Source organism: Sinocyclocheilus grahami, unplaced genomic scaffold, assembly GCF_001515645.1.
Source record: "Sinocyclocheilus grahami isolate Dianchi unplaced genomic scaffold, SAMN03320097.WGS_v1.1 scaffold503.1, whole genome shotgun sequence".
NCBI classification, from domain to species: Eukaryota; Metazoa; Chordata; class Actinopteri; order Cypriniformes; family Cyprinidae; genus Sinocyclocheilus; species Sinocyclocheilus grahami.
In genome coordinates, this window is record NW_015505682.1 from 1,092,975 (window position 1) to 1,113,627 (window position 20,653).

General features: G+C 40.1%; 4 protein-coding genes across 7 annotated transcripts in view; 2 read left to right on the forward strand and 2 right to left on the reverse strand.

The window, feature by feature from the left end:
- Positions 1-1,338, reverse strand: part of tbcb (tubulin folding cofactor B) — a 12,735-nt gene extending 11,397 nt beyond the window's left edge. The window contains exons 1-2 of one of the 3 annotated variants that reach the window (XM_016237005.1): positions 1,185-1,338; positions 827-989 (exon numbers count right to left, since the gene is read on the reverse strand). In XM_016237005.1, the coding sequence (XP_016092491.1) occupies positions 827-946 (120 nt within the window). In that variant the 5' untranslated portion in view covers positions 947-989; positions 1,185-1,338. Of the gene's footprint in view, positions 1-826; positions 990-1,125 lie in introns of all 3 variants that reach the window. The other 2 variants (XM_016237004.1, XM_016237003.1) reach the window with 2 other exon arrangements.
- Positions 1,339-2,921: 1,583 nt separating this feature from the next.
- On the forward strand, positions 2,922-9,790 carry LOC107554495 (homeobox protein SIX5-like). The gene is made up of 3 exons (XM_016237006.1): positions 2,922-3,800; positions 5,273-6,750; positions 6,836-9,790. The coding sequence occupies exons 1-3, from the start codon at positions 3,109-3,111 to the stop codon at positions 7,531-7,533; spliced, it is 2,868 nt and encodes a 955-aa protein (XP_016092492.1). The 5' UTR covers positions 2,922-3,108; the 3' UTR covers positions 7,534-9,790.
- A 395-nt stretch (positions 9,791-10,185) lies between these two features.
- six9 (SIX homeobox 9) lies at positions 10,186-12,233 on the forward strand. The gene is made up of 3 exons (XM_016236981.1): positions 10,186-11,152; positions 11,276-11,439; positions 12,098-12,233. Exons 1-3 carry the CDS (start codon positions 10,481-10,483, stop codon positions 12,231-12,233), a joined length of 972 nt encoding a protein of 323 aa, XP_016092467.1. The 5' UTR covers positions 10,186-10,480.
- Positions 12,234-12,924: 691 nt separating this feature from the next.
- Positions 12,925-19,247, reverse strand: qpctla (glutaminyl-peptide cyclotransferase-like a). 2 transcript variants are annotated; one of them, XR_001605061.1, is made up of 8 exons: positions 18,830-19,247; positions 17,492-17,638; positions 15,828-16,121; positions 15,471-15,632; positions 14,770-14,869; positions 14,570-14,686; positions 13,382-13,932; positions 12,925-13,282 (listed from the first exon to the last, which is right to left on the reverse strand). XR_001605061.1 is itself a non-coding variant. In XM_016237007.1 (7 exons), the coding sequence occupies exons 1-7, from the start codon at positions 19,022-19,024 to the stop codon at positions 13,787-13,789; spliced, it is 1,161 nt and encodes a 386-aa protein (XP_016092493.1). In that variant the 5' UTR covers positions 19,025-19,247; the 3' UTR covers positions 12,925-13,786. The 2 variants fall into 2 exon arrangements, 1 of the variants encoding a protein (XP_016092493.1); XM_016237007.1 differs by having other exon boundaries at positions 12,925-13,932.
- Between the last annotated feature and the right edge of the window lie 1,406 nt (positions 19,248-20,653).

Below are 20,653 nucleotides of genomic sequence, written 5' to 3' on the forward strand. Positions count from 1 at the left end.
TGATTCAGAAGTGCCAGATTGTCATAGCAAAGTCGGAATTTACCTATTTAAATACTTAAACTAATAACAAAACATACTTACAGTCGCTGATTGCCAGTGCCAGATTGTCATAGCAAAGTCGGAATTTACCCTTTTTTTTTCTTTTTTTTTTTTAGAAACAGCCTTTGTGCACAGCCAGCCCTCTTCAAGGTTCTTCCAAAGAGAAAGGAAAAATTGAAATTGCATATGACCCCTTTAACTATAGTTCCTAAATTTTCCCGCAAACTTGCAGTCGCAGATGGAAGTATTCTATCCCTAACACATAGAACAATGTCCAGAAACAATTTAGATTTAATTTAAAACATCATTAAAGTGATTTTTTCATTCAAAATGTATTTTTCTTAAGCCAATTTATGGCGTAATTAAGTAATTGTGCAGTAAAAAAACAACAAAAAAAACTACCAAATATCCCCCAAAACGCAGCATAAATGTATAGTTGAGGAGTAAATAAAAAATGCTATATAGTTTGTTATATAAAAAAACCAGAAACAATTTAGATTTAATTTAAAACATCATTAAAGTGATTTTTTCATTCAAAATGTATTTTTCTTAAGCCAATTTATGGCGTAATTAAGTAATTGTGCAGTAAAAAAACAAAAAAAAAAACTACCAAATATCCCCCAAAACGCAGCATAAATGTATAGTTGAGGAGTAAATAAAAAATGCTATATAGTTTGTTATATAAAAAACCGTAACGTTATATTTCCTTATGCAATCGCTCTGTAAAAGTTTGTAATACTACACTAGTATAGGAGTCGCACAAGAGGCACGATCTGCCCTGCCGCACCTTAAACTCTGCGATCGTGATTCCTCGGTTGAATCTCCGGTTCACCTCGAAGGAGCTGACGGTGCTGCTCACCCGCACGGACACGGTGGGGTTGGTGATGACTGTCACACTCCCGTCCATCTTCCGTTACTAACCAAACTCTGATGCTGCTGGTCTGGTCGAGCTGAAAATCAAAAGGTGTGTTTGGTATTCATGCAGCAGTTGTAAGACAACAGTTATTTTGTCATGGCCTCCACTTAAGGTTTAATATGTGCTATATTGCTGGTTGCTATGGCTAGCCAGTATTTACATGCACTCACGTGACAAGCTCTCACTTTATTCACTGCTTCAGTCAGCTGTTAGCACGTTCCGTTCTCACCAGTTACACGCTATCCGATATTTTAAGGGCTGTAGTCAGAATTCAAACCAACAAAACCGTGTCTCTTCTTCTTGTTTTAGCTCGTAAGAAAAGCTCTTCCGTCAAATACCACACCACTTGATTCTGGAAGATTCTGCCCACCCACATTGACTTTTGAGCCAATAAAAATTGGCAATTGGGCGGGACCTTGGATTCAACTAATAGGAAAATGTTATCATGCTTTCAGTGGGCGGGGAAAACGTACTCTGTCGAATCGGGCTGTTCAGTTCTACGGTTATTATCCAATCACTATTTGTTTTGTTGAAGCAGACCGCTCCCAAAGATGCATGATGAACACATGCTTGCAGTACTGAATGTATTCCACACGATGCTGCTAGAGTTATTGTAATAATTACTTCTAACTAAATATAAATAGTACAAAATTAAATGCTACTATAGTTACAACTAGCTACAACTAACAATGAGAGAGAACAAGTGTTACATTTTTGATACATTAGTTTAATGTATTAACATTATTTACCTTGAACTAACAACTAACTAATTGTTACTTACTGGACCCATTTTAAAATACCTTTGAAGCTGAAATAATTTAAATACACATTTGCTAGAGTGTATATAAATATATACAGCAGGATAACCAAGGCACATTTAACTATCTACTACTAACCGCTACTCATTTTCAGATGCCTTGACTGCAGAACATGACTGGTTATGTTAAAAGGCAAGTGTGCACAAGCAGAAGGATCAAAGGGTTAGGGGTTATGGGATGAGAGGATAGAAAGTTGTAGGATGGGGGTGACAGACTACAGCCCGATCCCCCGCCTTCCTGAAAATAAAGTTTACATTCTTGCAAAGAGATGAGATGGAGGTACAGAGCTCTGCCTCATCTCATTCTGTCCTTCTGCTTCCAGGTGTGCGTGTCCTCTTTCACATTTAAACCCTTACTCTTCCTGTCCATCCAGCATGCAAAGTTTTGAAACACACACACACACACACACACACAAAAACAATCAATGTTGGTTTCATTATATAACTCAGGACATCTCACAACATCTGTTGTCTCAGGTGAAGTCTCTTACAGACACTAATCCAAACCAGTCATGAAACATCATAAATGGTTTATAAAAATTTGACCTTCAGATTTATCAAAGACTTCCAGACATGCTTGGGTTCATTACAGTAAGTTTCGATGCATAATTTGGAGTGTGTTCGGTAGGCCTATAGATAGATAGATAGATAGACAGACAGACAGACAGACAGACAGACAGACAGACAGATAGATAGACAGATAGATAGATAGATAGACAGACAGACAGACAGACAGATAGATAGATAGATAGACAGACAGACAGACAGACAGATAGACAGACAGATAGATAGATAGATAGATAGATAGATAGATAGATAGACAGATAGATAGACAGACAGACATATAGATAGATAGATAGATTTAACAAACTTTTAAAGTGTAAAGGAATTGCAGTCTCTAAAAATATCCTTCATACTGAGAGCCCTGGTCATTGAAGTTTTTAGCATTGTATGAAATTTTACATACAACTTGTAAAATATGTTGTTGGATGGAATTACATTTTTAATAAAATCATGTCTAATTAAATCTTCATGTCCTCATTGAGGTTGAAAGCAGTTGAATGCACTAACAAAAACTTGTGAGGCTTGTGTATTGTTTGTTTCTCAATGGGAAACGAATGTGGTTTGGATAAAAAGGATTGCACAATGGTAATGAAGGAGCCAGGTTGAAATGCAGCAGGCCTGTGGCGGTGGATGTCTAGATGGGGGAGGTCGACGAGACGCAGGGGCGTGACGCCTCGCTCTGCAGCAGCGCTCACTCGCCTGCGGGAGAATGGGGGAGAGAGACACAGAAGGGGAGGGAGGAGGAACTTGAAGGAAAAAAGTTAAAATAAAAATGGCTTCCTTGTCTTTGGAGTCCACAGAACAATCTGAAAACGGCCCAAAGGAGTCCACGCAAGATGAAGCCAAAGTGAAAGAGGAGACGGATCCGGACGAAGTTTCGGAACAACTGCTCCAAAGCTTCCAGAACTCGGCGCTCAGTTTTTCCACCGATCAAGTCGCGTGTCTGTGCGAAGCGCTGCTGCAAGCGGGCAATGTGGATCGCCTGTGGAGATTCCTCTCCACCATCCCTCCTTCGGCCGATCTGCTACGTGGCAACGAGACCCTGCTGAAGGCCCAGGCTCTGGTCGCTTTCCACAAGGAGGAGTTCAACGAGTTGTACACCATCCTGGACAGTCGTGACTTCCACCCGAGTAACCATGGGTTCCTGCAAGACCTCTACTTGAAGGCGCGCTACAAGGAGGCTGAGAGGTCCCGGGGTCGCAGTCTGGGCGCCGTGGATAAATATCGACTGCGCAAAAAGTTTCCTTTGCCCAAAACCATTTGGGACGGAGAGGAGACGGTGTACTGCTTCAAGGAGAAGTCGCGCAGCGCTCTGAAGGAGTGTTACAAGATCAACAGGTATCCCACTCCGGTCGAGAAGAAGAATTTAGCCAAAGTCACCGGACTTTCTTTGACTCAAGTCAGCAACTGGTTCAAGAACCGCCGACAGAGGGATCGGACCCCCTCCGGCACCAACAGCAAAAGGTAAGCGCATTGTAGCAAGTATGTGAACAGTGATTTGTCTCAGGCCCGAGAGAAACATTCTTGAGGCCAATTGAGAGAAGAGAGCCGTAAACAAACCACTATTGTGTGCGAGGTTTACACTAGAACGAGTGTGTAACCTAAAAACCTGGACAGATTCTGAACAGATTGCCCGCTTCTGATGGAGGCTGTTACATTCACAGTAGGTACTCTTCATAAAGGCCTAGTGTGTCGCAGATGATAGATTATTGTGTTTAATAAACTCTTGAACATAGGAAACTTTTTTTGAGTTTGAGCACAGATGAGAGATACAGACGTGAAAAGTAAAATATTTGGTAAATATTTGCCATGCATTCTAATTGTTAAATGAAGTGTCTGACAAGCAGGTCTTAGAAAACATGGCTGAAAGCATGTTGCTTTGTTGTGAAATGTGAGATAGGGGCGCCAGGAGTGGCTCGGGTTTCCTGAACTCCTGCACCACAATGTCTTTCTGCAGTCCATGGATGGTTAAATCTCAGGGCAGAGAGGACATTGGTTAAAAAAAAGCTTCATTAAGATGTAAGTGTAGTAGCTTACTTGTGAGGTAAGCCACACTTAATATAGGAATTTCTTTGTATTAGAATTTCTTATCATTAGAAAAATATCAGAGAGCATCGTTGTTTTTTTGCAGTCTTGTTGTGTGTGTGTTATCCCCTCATTCAATTCAATGAAATTATAAATTTTAAAACATGTTTATTATCACTGCAGCACAGCTTGAATCTGTTGCCCCCATTATATATAATTGCAATCACATTTTGTTATGAATATAATACTTAAATTAAAATTGTTTATCTACATAAAAAGAGAAACGTACTATGTTAATGCTACAATTATCACAAATATTTTGGAAAGGTTTAATCAAATATAATTACGTTAAATATAGTTGACTTCGATTTGGTCCATGAGGCATGAATTAATGGAGCCAAAATATCTAAATGTTATGCTTGTTCCCAAAAGTACATGTACATATGCAGATGCCTATTCTGTGTATTTTCATCAGCAAGATATAATAGAATGGAAAATACAAATACAATTTAGTTTTCTAGTATATGTGTTTATTGATTTTAAATTCATTTCTAAAACATTATGCTTCAGATGTTAGAACAATATTCAGCAGCCATTAATAATGTACATGCATGTTTTTTTCTGTAATTTCCTCACTGCAGCACATGCACGTGGTGACAGGTTGGCTAAATTAAACAAATTAATTCATTTGAATGTTTGCAACTACAAGACAAGAGTGTCAGTGACCATATGCACTGCAAGTTAGCTGGTTTCTGTTGAACCACAAGCTTCACTGGGTCTGGTTTGTAAATAATTTAGGTTTCTCCTCTATTGATACAGCTGTCAAAAATGTTTTGGATGATTGATGGTAGACATTCATGGAAACTACATTTAGACTTTTTGACCAAATGTAATGTTTGTCTTTTCTTTAGTGAATCTGATGGAAACCACAGTACAGAAGATGAAGCCAGCAAGGGAGAGCTGGATGATATTGCTGACAAACCTGCTGCTCAAGAGACGGGCAGCTCCAGTGCTTCTTTTATATCACTCTCTGGGGCTCCTTGCAGTACTGGTCAGCTTATTCTCAACAGCACCGGGGGATTCTTTACAAGCTCTCATCCACTGCTGCTCAATGGGAGCCCTATACTCTCAGGGGCAGGAACAGGGGTCATCATCAATGGGCTGACACTGAGCGATGGCCACACAGTCACTCTCAGTCCTGTTACAGCTAATGCACCATTGCTACTAAATGGGGCTCAAGTAATCCCCAAAGATGACCGGGGCATCAATGATATAGAGGCCCAAGGCAGCCTGCCCACAGTGGTTCTGAATCCACAAGCCAGTCTAACTAGCACAATACCTCTCTCGCTCAGCGAGGACGCAAAAACAGCCAGCAGCAACGTCTCTCCATTGGATTTCATCAGTCTTCCAGAGGCCTTGAAGAATCCAAGTAACACTCCGTCACTGCCTACAAACTCAATGTCCTCACCCACCATCTCTACTGCTGTCATCTCTCCCACGTCTCTTCCTTCAGTGGCACTGGTCCCAAATAGTATTCCTGCATCAACAGCTGGTTCCATGAGTCCAGTCATCTCCAGTCACATGGTGCCACTACTGCCCACACAGCCACCTGAAATTGTTGTAATAGGAAAAGCTGAGTCTCAGTCACCAATTCGCAGCTCCATCTCTAGCCCTCAGGTGCTGTCTTTACCCCAGGTGGTTCCATCAATACAGGGCGTTCCAGTTTCTCAACTGATGCAGCATCCATCTGGGGCCACAGTGTCATCCTGCCCCCAGCTTGTTCCAGTCTCCCCGGTCAATTCACAGTTAGCCCAAGTCCCCATTCCTCAGTTTCAGACACAGACCTTGCACATTGGTCCAAGACTTGCGCAAGCACAGCCCCAATATGGCTCGAACACATTAAGCACCAGTAGTGCTTTATCACTCCCCCAGATGGCTGATGGGCAAATTACACAAGTGCTTACACCTCAGCTAGGAGATGAATCTACTTCAGCCACCCTTCCACAGATACAGACCTCCATGGGAACACAAGTCATTCCCATCTCCTCGCCGACACAAGTTGTGCCCATATCCCAAACCAAAGACTCGGGCCAACCTCAGCTGGTCCCCCTGTCACTGCCCCAATTTATGCCTGTGTCATCCATTGCGGGAACTCCAACTGGAACCCTGTCCTTTCCTCAGGTGGTCCCAGCAACACCATCTCTCTCCATTCCGTCCCCTGGAGGTGCTTTCCAGATTCTGACATCTGGATCTGGAACAGGATTGAGTGTTGCCCAAGGACCGATATGCCTTAGTCCAATAGGGCCTCCCCAGAGTGTCCCTACTGGTACCATCCCAGGTGTTCAACTTCTCAACTCTGGGGTGATTCACCTACCTTCTGCCTCTCCAGGTAGGTCACAAAAATAATTTCATCAGGAGTGGAAAACAGTTGCTTGTTTGGTTCTGAAATGCATTTATTCTGTTTTTGTCTCCAGGCAACATCCTACTAGCAGGTGGCATTGGGGGCAGCCCCATCCTAAGTGTTCAAAATGGCAAACTCATCCTCACTATCCCAGCTGGCATCCAGTTCACCAGCATGCCTGTCAAGTCCGTCCCAGACAATTTGGTCTCAAGTACCCTTGACCCTCAAACCTCAGCTGTACATCCACTTGAATATCAACCAGCACCTTCACTCACTGCTCAAACCTCATATTCACTACAATCATCTCCTTTGGGGTTTGTTGGCTCCTCTACACTTTACTGCAGCCCTGAGCCAGGAACAATTGCCAACCCAACCCCAGGAGCCTCTCCTGACATTCCAGACTCTTCTAGCACTCCCACTCCTACAAGTGTCCTACAATCCCAGCAGACCCTTAGCCCTGATAGCATGCTCCCGCTCAGTCCAATATGTATCGGTGTGGGAACTGGCCACCAACTCTCTCAGCCAGCCTGGAGCCCGTTGTCCTCCTCTGCTGGTCTGACATTATTTGACATGCGTGGGAAAGGAGATCTCCCAGAGGACCCCGCTTTGTTAGGTTTGCCAGGAGGAGAGTCCCTCCTGTTGGGCACTCCTCCTCCAGGCGAAGATGTAGAGAGAGATTCTCAGCTGGATGAGGTGGAGGACATGGATGGGGACTCGAAAATTCTGACACAACTGCAGTCTGTCCCTGTGGATGATGACCTGGGTTTGTAATCGCCAGTCCTTCTGACAAACTTCAAGATGCAGTTAATGTTAAATCTCAACCTGCAAGACTTGCATTCGACCATGTCCCAGAAGTGAGAGGAACTGTGATTTATGACCTCAGAGGTTTGGAGTCTTTCCCCACTCTTCCTTATGTAGATGGAGTTTTAAGTAGCGGAAGTATTCAACCTAATAATGGAATCGTAGAAAAGAACCTCTCTTTTATAAATGGAATTCATTTGTGAAAACTATATATTTAGCAAGGGCATGACCATAGAGGTCTAACTACAGTAGAGGGAAGGCACTGCCATTTTGTCACCGAGAACATTTGCGTAACTAATATTCACCTCTAGGAATCTAAGGCTGTGTCTACATGTTAGCCCTTTTTTGATGATACACATAGCTTGAGGCATGTTACAAGGACTTACATGACTCCCTAAGTGGTAAAAAGGCACTAATATGTCAGAGGCAATCAATTTGTTTTATCTAGGAGTGAAGAGCATGTGGGAATGCCTTCTTTTGTGCCTTACATTTTTGTTACTTCTCAGTTTTGTAGATTAAATGACTCTGACAAGTACTTTTATCTTTTAAGAAGAGAAACAAGTCATATTAGGTTTCCCTCTGAGAGGCAATATAATAGAGGTACATGTTTATGCTGGTCACAAAACTGTTGTCTTGGAGTGAAATAAGTCAACTCAAAAAGTATGAAATGAGTCTGAACATGAGCTAGTCATCCTGTCAGACATCCTGCACAGGTGGCTCCCAAAGATACCTGGATGCACCAACAGCACCCTGCACTGGGAGAAGGAAATCAGATTTCAGTAAACTCACAACACTGGGTGGAAGAGAAGACTTGGTTGACAAACTAACCTTTAAATGTGCCTGTGACAGCTACATTGGATATACTACATCCTCACTGCTCAGTTCAGGTGCCGTTTTAATAGTTTTTTGCTTTAACGTTCAATTGGCTTAAGTACCTTTTATAGGTGACTAGATGGTGCGTGTCTGATTTGTTGATGCAAAATGCTTGGATTTTGAACATTACACTTCGAACACACAGTGAAGCACTCTGTTGTTTTATATTCCATGTATACAGTATCTTGCAGCATAAATTTATGATGGCACACTAAACTGACCATGGATATCCTATACTTGTATGATAGATAATTGACATTGGTTTCCATAGATAAACCATTGAGCTTACCCAAGCATTCCAGCTCATTACCATAAAACTGTGCATAAACCTAATAGGCTTGAGTGTTTGAAGGGAATTGAAGTACTGAATATTTGTCTATGCAACTGTTCCACATGAATCCTAAGATTTGTTTACTGTTTAAAACAGCCACTTCTTACACTACAAATCCATCATGTACATATACAGTGAAATGTGTTTTGTTTTTATTGTTTATCTTGTCTTTTTATATTTCAAAATCAAATATTTTAATTGTAGAATTTCCACATAGCTTCAGGAAATGTGTTTTTGCGCTTTCCCCGCTTGATTCTTATCAAATGCAATTTAGGTGATTCAAAGCTACAAGTATGACTTTTTCAACAGGTAATTGTCACTACTACCAAAGTGGTTTGCTTATTGCAGAGCACAGCTCTGTATATTTTGCACATTTTATCCTTTTTATTCATGGAGCTTTTACTTTTTTTTTTTTTCTCTGGCCCCACAAAATGTGGTGCTATTTTTAAACCATTCAAATACAATAAGGCTTGGCCTGTGAGATTTTGACTGGTGCACAGTAGTCACCCTTAGTAGTCACTCTAGCCTTAAGTGTACCTGTCACTATATGTTTTCTTTAAGAATATTTAATGCATTTATCAATGATTTCGGGGTCATTTAACCTTAAAGCTGTTTCCCTCATTCTAGCTTAGGTTTACACTCCATTTTGTGATATAACACAAAAGAGATTTTGCTATGTGTAGCATCTTTTTTAAAATTTCTTTATTAAAGTGTTTGTATTTTACACATTTATGTTACATAGGACTTGTTGCATTGACTTGCCAAAGCACCTGGACAATGTTTTAACTTTTTTGGAAAGTAAGGGAATGTGTGCGTTTGTGTTTGTCCCCGAGTATTGCTATTACTCCTCCAGAATGTAATGATTACTAAGTTAATGCACATGTATTTTAGTCAGTAGAGATATATTTGTTTGTTCTATTCACTCTTTAATACTTTCGCTTCACTTTCATGTACAAACATAAAAATATGCAGTTGATCAAACCAAAGAGTTTTTTTTTTTTCTTGATCGTTTTGTTTAGTAAACTCTTTTTATAGAGGTGTGTTTTGTATCTTATAGTTATTTTATTTTTTTATATTCCATTTTGTGATATGTAATAAACATATATAATGCTATCTGAATGCTTTTTGTTTGAAATTAATCTGAAGTTATTTGTGAAGCACGTTTACCAAAATGGTAACTTACTACAAAAAAAAAAGTGGTTCTCTTCCACATCATTACAAGCATATATGGTGTGTGTGTGTGTATATATATATATATACACACACAAGTCAACATTTGAAGTGGATCAAAACCTTTCATCAAAGTTGTCCTAAAACCTAAAATGCGTTCTTGTCTTAGGACAACTTTGATTAACTTTCTTGATCCACTTCAAATGTTGACTACTGTATATTTCTGCAATGCCATCTCTTAACCAAATTGTCTAACAAATCCTGCACCATGATTTGATTAGGAAATAACATTGCCTTCATATTTAAATAAGCTCCTTTGTGCACCTGACATCTTCCCCAGGTAATTGATACAAATACAAACAACACTTAGTCTGAAAGGTTTGTGTGTGCGTGTGTGTTGGTGCCTGTCTGTTTTTTTAACCCCTATGCTCTCCGATTACCTGCATGTACCAAGTTGTCTGGGCGGGTCTTTGTGGCTGGAGAAGGTAAAACCAGCTAAAACAAAAAAGCTGATACACTCATCGGCTGCACTTATTGGCTTGCATGTCACTGGAGAACAAAAAGGCTATTGTGAGATCCCCTTTACCTGAGAGTTTCTACATTGCATTCAAATCAGAAGGTACTTTGGTTTTGCACACTTCTTCTGCAGGTTTCAGTATTCTTGTGAAGCTTGCTGTCGTTATTGACTTTGAAACAGGTCCCAGTTGTCCCCTCGAATGGACTTTTAGGTGGGACGATTTACAACTTGTTTTGCAGACCAGTTCCTCGTCATCCTTTGTGGCACCTTCCACCATCCTTGTTCCGATCATGGCGATGGGCTTCTCCCCAGAGCAGGTGGCCTGTGTTTGTGAGGTTCTTCTCCAGAGTGGAAGCATGGATCGCTTGTCCTCGTTCTTATGCTCTTTCCCTTCCATTTCCTCGTCGTCCAGTGTGTATCTGGGTATGGCTCAGAGTCAAGAGAGCGTGCTGAAAGCGCGGGCTGCGGTCGCCTTCCACCACTGTCGTTTTGCTGAGCTCTACGCCTTGTTAGAGGGGAACGCGTTCTCCCCGCGCAGTCACCCTCTCCTCCAGCAGCTCTGGCTCCGGGCTCACTACATGGAGGCTGAATTGCAGAGGGGCCGCCCTCTTGGGGCCGTGGGGAAGTACCGCATCCGCCGCAAGTTCCCTCTTCCTCGTACCATCTGGGATGGAGAAGAGACCAGCTACTGCTTCAAGGTGTTTAAATCTGTTGTAGGATCAGTGAGCACTGATTTATCTGATTGTGTGTTAGTCTCAAAATAATCTTGTTTCCTTTTGGGAGAGATTTCAAGAGCTTTCGGTTGCATCCTTTGCTCGCAGGAAAAGTCTCGCAGTGTATTGAGAGAGTGGTACTGCAGAAAGCCGTACCCCTCGCCACGAGAGAAACGAGATTTGGCTGCAGCCACTGGACTCACTGCTACACAAGTCAGCAACTGGTTCAAGAACCGACGACAGCGGGACAGAGCTGCGACCAGCCGTCAGGGGTAAGAAACGCTCCCTCACTCTACATGCACCAGGGGAACAACATAGTAGATTCCTGCTGGAACACAATGAACAGTTTTCACTCAGAAACTGCTAGTAAATTTCACAAATAAGAAACGGTAATTAACACAATGAATTAAATGAGAAATTTTTAAGTAGACAGCTTTAAATGTTTGGCTTTATATCGGTGTTTCTCAACCCGGGGGCTTGCTTTGGGATGACGAGCATTAAATTATGTTAATCAACTAAAGATTTATATACTTATTTTAACTGACACCCTTGGGCAACTTTTATTTCTAGGCCTGGAAAAGTCTTGTAAATTAATATGATCTTATAGCTTCATGGGCACTTCTTATAATTAATAAGCAATACATATTTCTGTGGCAAACTGTAAAATATTTTACTGGGTAGAATTTTGAATTTTAAAAATATTATTAAAAATCCTTATCCAAATGGTTGAGAACCACTGCTTCAGATGGTTTGAATGAATAGCATTAGCATTCTATTGTCTTCTTTCATTGGCTCCATGCTGCCCTCTGCTGGATGAGTCACAAACCAAAAGTTGGTTTGGAATTTCAATAATCCATGTACATATTCATATTTGATCTCAGTTTGACATATTTCAGGTTTTATATCCGAGTTATTCCTATGTTCCAGCAGAACCTCAGCAGGAGCGTTCCTGAGCTCTGATGAGGAGCTCTCACCGCCAGCGAGTCCCAGCACACTCTTCTCCTGCTCCCAGCAGCTGTCTGCCCACCCGCCCCCTCTCCGCCACCTGGGACCAGCACACTACTGAAATCAATGCAATAGAATACAGGTCAAAAACACTACGTTTTGTAATTTAAAGGTGTTTTTTGTACATGAATTATCCCTTCTACCTGGAAAGACAACGTAATTTAAATGTGTCTTTGTAAGTCACTGCTGTCTCTGTGTGAGCTCTAGCCTCTGTAAGCAGCATAAAAGAGAGTCAGTTACACTTTAAGCCTTTTATGCAGTTGTGTTTCCTGACTTGAGGTTGGTTGACAGTCTTGCGTAGGTTAGCAAAATGGCTCAAATGGCTTACAGCACCTTTAACAAAGTCACACTTGAGCTCTTTTAAACACAAAACAGAGCATCAGTACAGCTGGCAACAAATGCCATTTTAGCTCCTTTTGTTAAGTTTGATGTGCACCCTAACATTTGTGCTTCAGTACACACTGCATTTCAGGACTTGTGTACTATTTGACTTGTGTAACTAGCAAAAGTTTGAATTGAAAATGCTAAAGTATCTTCCCTTTTTTTATCATTTGTGGCAGCTCATAACGCTGCATCTTCTTTCATTGCTATAACTGAATCACATTCTCTTCTCTAAAATGTCTGCATGAAATGAAAATTCACCCTTTCTACTTTCTAAATGCATGTTATTGATCTTATTGTGAATAATTCATCCATGCATATGTTTCATGTAAAAAAAAACAAAAAAAACTGACCTCATCATTTGTAATCAAAATGTCATATCTCAATCTTCTGGTGATGTATGCCGAACTCTTCCAATCATTATGTCCTCTTTTTCAGTAATCCGTTTCACTCAGATATGCATCACAATGCAGCAAAAAGATGTGCCGCTACTTCCGTTTCATCTTGGCTTTAAAAAAGCTCTTTTTGTGACCCAAAAGATAGCATATCAATACAGCAGCAGATTTTAATTGGCTTTAATGCAACAGTGTCAATCTTAGTGTATTCTAAATTTCAACAAAAATAGGAAAAAAAACAAAAACTCAAATCCAGTGTCTCCTTGGGTTTATTACGAATATCCATTAGACCCTTGACATGGTCTTTTGGCTCATAATGGTAACAGCTCAGTGACTAAGGATTGTAAAAAAGAAGATCTATCTCTCTTAATTCACATTAAATTCTACTCACAGATTCGTAAAACAAGTGTATCTCAATGTCTTGTATACTGACCTTGTGAAGTGCACCACCACTGCCTTTCCCCAACACAGCTTGAATGAACAGTTCATCAGCAAATACTGTACAAATGATGATTAATGAGCTAAATGAAAACAGTCAATAAATGAACTTCACTCTGAGTTCCACTTCAAAGCCATATCAAATGAATGATATGAAATCACAAACGTATGGTCTAACAGTCTCTTAAAGGATGAAATTAGGCGTAACATGAGTGTTTGTCCTATTATGACATATGGCTCTTTTCAGCAGAAAAATATATGGATATCTTCAACATGTACCATTCACACTCCAAATAAACACATCATTATGCTATGCGTCTCTTTGGTCATTCTGATCTATGGCTCTGTTCTTATTACTACTACCATTACAGTCTGCTGTAGGATGATCATTATAGCATGTTTAGAGGCCCAGATACTCAGCCACGAAGATGGCCAGGATTCTAGTTAGGTTTTCCACCGTGGGCCTGTGCATCCTCTCCTCTGCATCATCCAGTGTGTGCCAGAACACAGGAAACGGTGTGGGGATCAAGTGAAGCACTGGTACACCTGGTTCAGGGGTATAAACAGAACAAATTAAACTTGTTTGATCCATTTGCTTTATGTTGTTTGCACAATAAAAGTAAACAACATTTGAATTTTACATAGGCTACACTAATATTCAAAAGGCTGGAGTCAGAAAGATTTTTTAAATGTTTTTGAAAAAAAGTCTCTTATCATTAAGGCTGCATTTATTTGATCAAAACACAGTAAAACATTTATCGTGATATTTATTTGAATATATTTCAAAATGTAATTTATAGCTGTGATGTTAAAGCTGATTTCTCAGCAGTCATTACAGCAGTCTTCAGGGTCACATGATCCTCCAGGAATTATTCTAATATGCTGATTTGGTGCTCAAGGAATATTTATTATTATTATCAATGCTTCTTTTTATTATCAATGTTAATTCTTCAAATTTTTGTGGAAACTATGCTAATTTTATTCAGGATTCTCTGATGAATAAAAAGTAAAAAAGAACAGCATTTATTTGAAATAGAAATCTTTTGTAAGGCTATAAATATCACTTTTGATATAAATGTCACTTCAGAATGCTTCCTTGCTGAAAAAAAACACTGCGTTTAAAAAACACTTACTGACCCCAAACTTTTGAATAGTAGTGTATGTTGTCTGGCTGTTTACTGACCTCTGTTTAAAAATGGAATGTGATCATCCTGCACGGGACCAAGATAAAAATCTTTCCTGAAGTAACTCTGTTCTGATGGATGAGATGTCAACAAACCCTGTTTGTGTAGTCTCCTCTCTGAAAGAGAAACAGAGAGGGATGCTGGCTGACGTCATGCATTTTTAGGCTGCAACCCAATCTGAGTTGTTTTGAACTTATACCTGCAGCGATCAGTCGGTCAAACCATCTGGCTGTGTTATCAAAGTGATTGACAATCAATGGTTCTGGGCCACCAAGCAGGTCCAGCAGAACTAACAGATCCTGGAAGGAAAATAGAGAATTTCAACATTAAAAAAAAATACATTAAATAAATAAATACCTACCTACCTATAATGTAAATAAATATTAAATTAAATATTTAAAATGTTTCTCTAGTGTGACACACAATTATTTAAAATACAATTTAAATAAAAGTCTATTACTACTATATTATTACTACTGTAAGGTAAAATAAAATCAGAATAAAAAAAATTATAATAAAATACAATTAAATAAACTCGTTATTAATAAAATAATTAAATAAAAAAAATACTTTTACTTCTCATGTAATTGCGCAGGGTGTTTTTGTGTACATACCAATAGATTCATGTTTTAATTATGTTTTAATTCATATATATGAATACAATTAGTTTTGTAGCTGATGTATCAATGAACCTGTATTGAATGTTGAATCGAAGTAACAAGGAGGTCTTAAAATATTTGAAACGGGTATTAAAAACGATTACATTTGAGAGGCAAATACCTTCAGATACCCTGAACTAAAAACCTCTCATCCATAAATATTCTTTACCATTAATAACACAGCATAATATATGAAAAACAAACGGAGAGACTGATCCCAGTACTGTACACACAACCTCACCACTGCCTGGAGAAGAGTGGTTTTGGTGGATCCAGAAGGGTGGGGAGTACGGGCCATAAGTTCAGCCAGATGACGAGAACCGTAGAGAGAGTCTGTTTCTGTCCATTCCTCGAATGCCTCCTCTCCATCAAAAAACACCAACTGCAATGTCACCGCAGACCTCTGAAGAGAAAGACATAGAGAGGATGCAGTTAGTCTGTAATGTGTTTTGACACTGTCACATCTCATAATGATGTACAGTACACGCACTTAAGGCTTGATTCAGCACGGTGATGCAGCCGATTCTTGTTAAATAGGTTTTCAAATGATTCTCAGAAAACATCTAGAAGAACCCTTTTCCTCATGATTGTGATCTACCTGCCGTTTTAGAGCTTCAAGCTGTGTGTCCAGAGCAGTGGCCAGCTCCAAGATCATAGCACAGGGTATGGCTGAATCACTGGCACCCACAAACACCCGCTTGGGGTTTTTAGGGTCTGCGGGTAAGATCTTGGAGTCATGGTGGCATGCTAGGAGCAGCCTGCGAGAAGCCGAGGGGTCCAGAACTGCTAGCACATTGGTGAAGGTCACTTTACCCTTCGGGGTGGATGAAACGAAAGAATTCTCCTCCAGCGTCCATCCTGCTGACAGTGAACCCAGCTGGGACAAGATATGCTGTAGTTGGAAGAGGTGAGAGAACTTTAATGACCTTCACTGCATGCTTATCACAAGAAGATAATTAAAGGAATAGTTCACTCAAAATTGAAAGTTTGCTGAAACTTATCTCCTGAGCGCAATCTAAGATGTAAATGTTGAAGAAATGTAGCATTACTTCACTCGCTCATCAACGGATCCTCTGCAGTGAATGGGTACCGTCAGAATGAGAGTCCAAACAGCTGATGAAAAAAACATCACAATAATCTACACGACCCTAGTCTAATCAATTAATATTTTGTGATGTGAAAAGCTGCATGTTTGTAAGAAATAAATACATCATTAAGGCTTTTTAACTTTAAACCAATGCTTCTGGCCAAAATAGGAGTCCATAATCCATAATAATGCTTTCTTCGCTGAAAAAGTCCATTCTCTGTTGTTCTAACATCAAAATCCACCAACACATTTGTTTAGAACTGTAAAATGGTGTTTTGAACTTGTAAATAGTGCTTGATTTGTGCATATATCTTCATATATATTCTTGATTCAGACGAGATGACATTTTCACTGGAGAAAGCAATATGTGACCCTGGACCACAAAACCAGTCATAAGTGTCAATTTTTCGAAATTGAGATTTATACATCATATGAAAGCTGAATAAATCAGCTTTTCATTGATGTATGGTTTGCTAGGATAGGACAATATTTGGCCGAGATACAACTATTCGAAAATCTGGAATCTGAGGGTGCATAAAAATCTAAATATTTAGAAAATTGCCTTTAAATTTGTCCAAATTAAGTTCTTAGCAATGCATATTACTAATCAATAATGAAGTTTTGATATATTTACGATAGGAAATTTACTAAATATCTTCATGGAGCATGATCTTTACTTAATATCCTAATTATTTTTGGCATAAAAGAAAAATCGATAATTTTGTCCCATACAATGTATTTTTGGCTATTGCTACAAATATACCCCAGAGACTTAAAACTGGTTTTGTGCTCCAGGGTCACATTTAGTGAAATAGAAGATTCATATTTTTTATCAACAGTTTGAGGTTAAAAACATCTTGATGCATTTACTTCCAACAAACACACAGCTTTTCACTTCACAATATGTTAATTAATTAACTGGGGTTGGGTTGATTACTGTCATGTTTTCATCAGCTGTTTGAACTCTCATTCTGACGGCACCCATTCACTGCAGAGGATCTATAATGGTGAGCAGGTGATGTAATGGTAAATTTCTCCAAATCTGTTAAGATGAAGAACAAACTTAACTACATCTTGGATGGCCTGCAGGTGAGTTCAGCAAGGAAGGTAATCGCACTGTGATTAATGATGTTTAGATAGCAATAGAACATATATTGTTCAGCCTGAGGCGTTACCTGCCGTATGGTCTGACTGCCTGCAGTCCCGGGCACTCGTTCATTTAGCAGGGGCCGCAGGTGAGTCTCCCAGAGCCGATGCCCGTCCACCTGTGCTGCAAACTTCTTTATTTGTGCCACAGAGTATTTATTTGGCTTATGGGCATTCTGCAGAAAGGAAGAGGTGAGCATATGATCATGTTCATCTTGTCTAAAAAGGGTGTGCAGTCCTCTTCCTGACAGGCCCCCTTCCTGCAAAATGTAGCTTTAACCCTAGCTAAGCAAACCTGAGCCAGCTAATCAAAGTCTTGAGGATTACTAGAAACTTCACAGTAGGAGCAGATTGGGCTGCGAAGGCCAGGGCCACATACTGACAAAAATAAAATCATAAAGGTAGTCTATACTTGTGTGCTATATGATACTGTGCGCAAATACATTGCACAATTTGCCTATTTTACAATGGGGTTTTCTTTATTGGAGCATCTGTGCCTATTTGCTTTATTGAAAACAGCAATGAAAATATTCTGATTAACGTCTACCTTTTTCCTCCATGGAAGAAAGCAGTGTTATTTTAATATTATTTATGTTAATACTTAGACGAATATGAATTAGATTTTGAGCATTTTTAGTTACATTTTCATTTTAGTTAACTTTAATATTTTTTAATGTGCGTTTGCCATTTTAAAAAAAAATTATTACTATTTTTGTTCTTAAATATGACTATTTAGGTTTAATTGATTAATTATGCATAATTTATTATTATTTCTGTTTTAGTTTACTTCATTCTAGTTAGTTATTTCAGTGCTTCAGCTAAGCAATCATTCAAATTTTTGTTCATTCCTTTCTTTCTTTCTTTCAATCAACAATTTCAATTTCACTCAAAACAATGAGTCCGCTTTTAGCCATTATGCCACCCGCAGTTGAAACCAGCTTCCAGAAGAGATCAGATGTGCTAAATCAGTTAAATCCAGACCCAAAACACATCTGTTCAGCTGCGTATTCACTGAATGAGAACTGTGCTACGTCCAAACTGATTGCACTGTATTTTATGTACCATCATCTTTTATTCCACCTTGTTTTAATTTATTTGAAATTATTTTATTGTTGTGATTATTTAAATTCCTTTTATGTAAAGCACTTTAAAATGACCATTGTGTATGGTCATTTAATTATTAATAAAATGTGCTTTATAAATAAACTTGCCTTGACTTCCCTAATAGCTTTAGTTAACGACATTAACCTTGCAAGTAAGTCAATCATGAGGAGTAAATGATAGATTTTTAGCAACTCAGAATTGCACTGCTCTTGGTAACATGTCGTGGGAATGCACGAACTCATTCCAGCTCAGAGTCAGCTCACCCTGTCCCTGATGAGATGTGCAGCATGCTGCTGTAGGCTGCTGGAGGGCTCTGCAGACAGATACAGCGCCAGGACCACAGCCAGCGACAGCGCGCCGCAGAGGCACAGCAGCAGCACTCTCAGCGGGCCGCATCCTGCCAGCGCGTGCCCGTTATTAACGTGCAAAGCGTTGGCTCTTCGGCCGGCTCTTGACATTTTGTCGCGGCGTTGACGGCTGACTCCCGGTTAAAGATGCTGGGAGCGACGGCGACAGGCGTGTCCCTCCAGCTTCGGCACTGACCGCGCGCCAAAGGACACGTCAGTACTTTAACCGGCCAGTTCGCCCACTATCGCGCTGAGGCGGTATAAAACACCCGTTTAGAAGACTTTTCCGAGCCTAACGAAACGGGGAATGTTTCACTAACGAATACTCAGCCCGAGTTGTACAAAATGGCATATATATGGAAGTTGTGGAGGCTCTTATTTTGTAATTCCACATCAGACAGTCCTGAAACGACGCAGCTGACATCGTGGGAAGGTGTACTCTCAATCTGAGGTGGAACTGGTCTGTGCAATCTAGAACTTTTATTTTTATAGCTTTTTGAATGTAGAGACAAAACAGCAGGGGGGGGATCGCGTTCGCTGGATGAGGAGCACTGCATTCAGATCAGTTCTCTGACGGTTTTACCGTAATAGGCAGTTTATGCGCGACCTTCGAAATAACGTGGCGGCTAGATTGACCGTGCTTTTCGACTTGGCGGCTGGCTTGACCGCAGTGAGTTGTGTCAGGTCCTCTTGAATTGCATCGTAAACAAGAACCAGAGACGACTTTTACTCTACAAACATTACTTTTCCCGTTCAAAACGTCACATTTCACGTTTATAAAGCGATTTTACATTTGTTTAAAAATCCCTTATACCGCCAGGAACGCCTGTAATAGCTCTGCGCCTTCCAAGAGCAAAAGATACGCAAAGTATACACAGTTTGCGCCCTTCCGTCTGGAGTCGCTAAGCTGTGTCTATAAATCACCTGAACTCTCTCAGTCTGTCAACACTTGAGCTGGACTTCAGCCGCTCTGCGCTAGAAAGCCAGTCACCACCTACATCAGCAGCATTACTCTCGCATCTGAAGTCGCCAGATGTTTATAACACTTGTGCACGGCGAACTAACAGAAGCTGTGTCGTCCTTTTCTAACGTCTTCTTTTATTCAGGCTTGTAATGGGGCTGAACAGTCTGGTTGAGGTGGCACGTCTTCTTAAAGGGACAGGCGCTCAAAGTCGGCTTGCTGCGTCGATGTCGGAAAGATCGTATTTACACAGGTTGAACGATGTAAACGTTATTCTTATTGTATTATTATTCTTGTATGCTTATATAGAAGTTACTCATATATTTACTTGAAAAAATAATCAAGGAAGATGTCACACAGACAGTGTTGTCAAGTCCGCGATTTTCCCGCAGAATTGGGCTACTTTAACACTGTTGCTGCGGGTTGTTTTTGATGTCCAGGGGTTGAAGCGACCCCAATAACCTCATATTTAGCCCCTGGAGTGCGCATTTACCAAGGGAACCCCGCCAAAAAACATGTATTTTACACCCTGGAATGTGATTTTTACCGGGGGACCCACTCGAAATGCCATTGGGCTACTTTTGAGTAGCAGATTTTGTTGTGAAAACCTGGCAACCCTGATGTCACAGCAAAGGGCTCGAATTGAGGGGGGATGGCATCCCTCTGGTGCAAAAAAATGACAAAAAGTATGACCCTCAAACCATCCCCTTTAGATTAATAATGTTGTGTATTATGTCAAATTTATTGTGCAAATTAAATGTTAAAACTCTCTACTTATG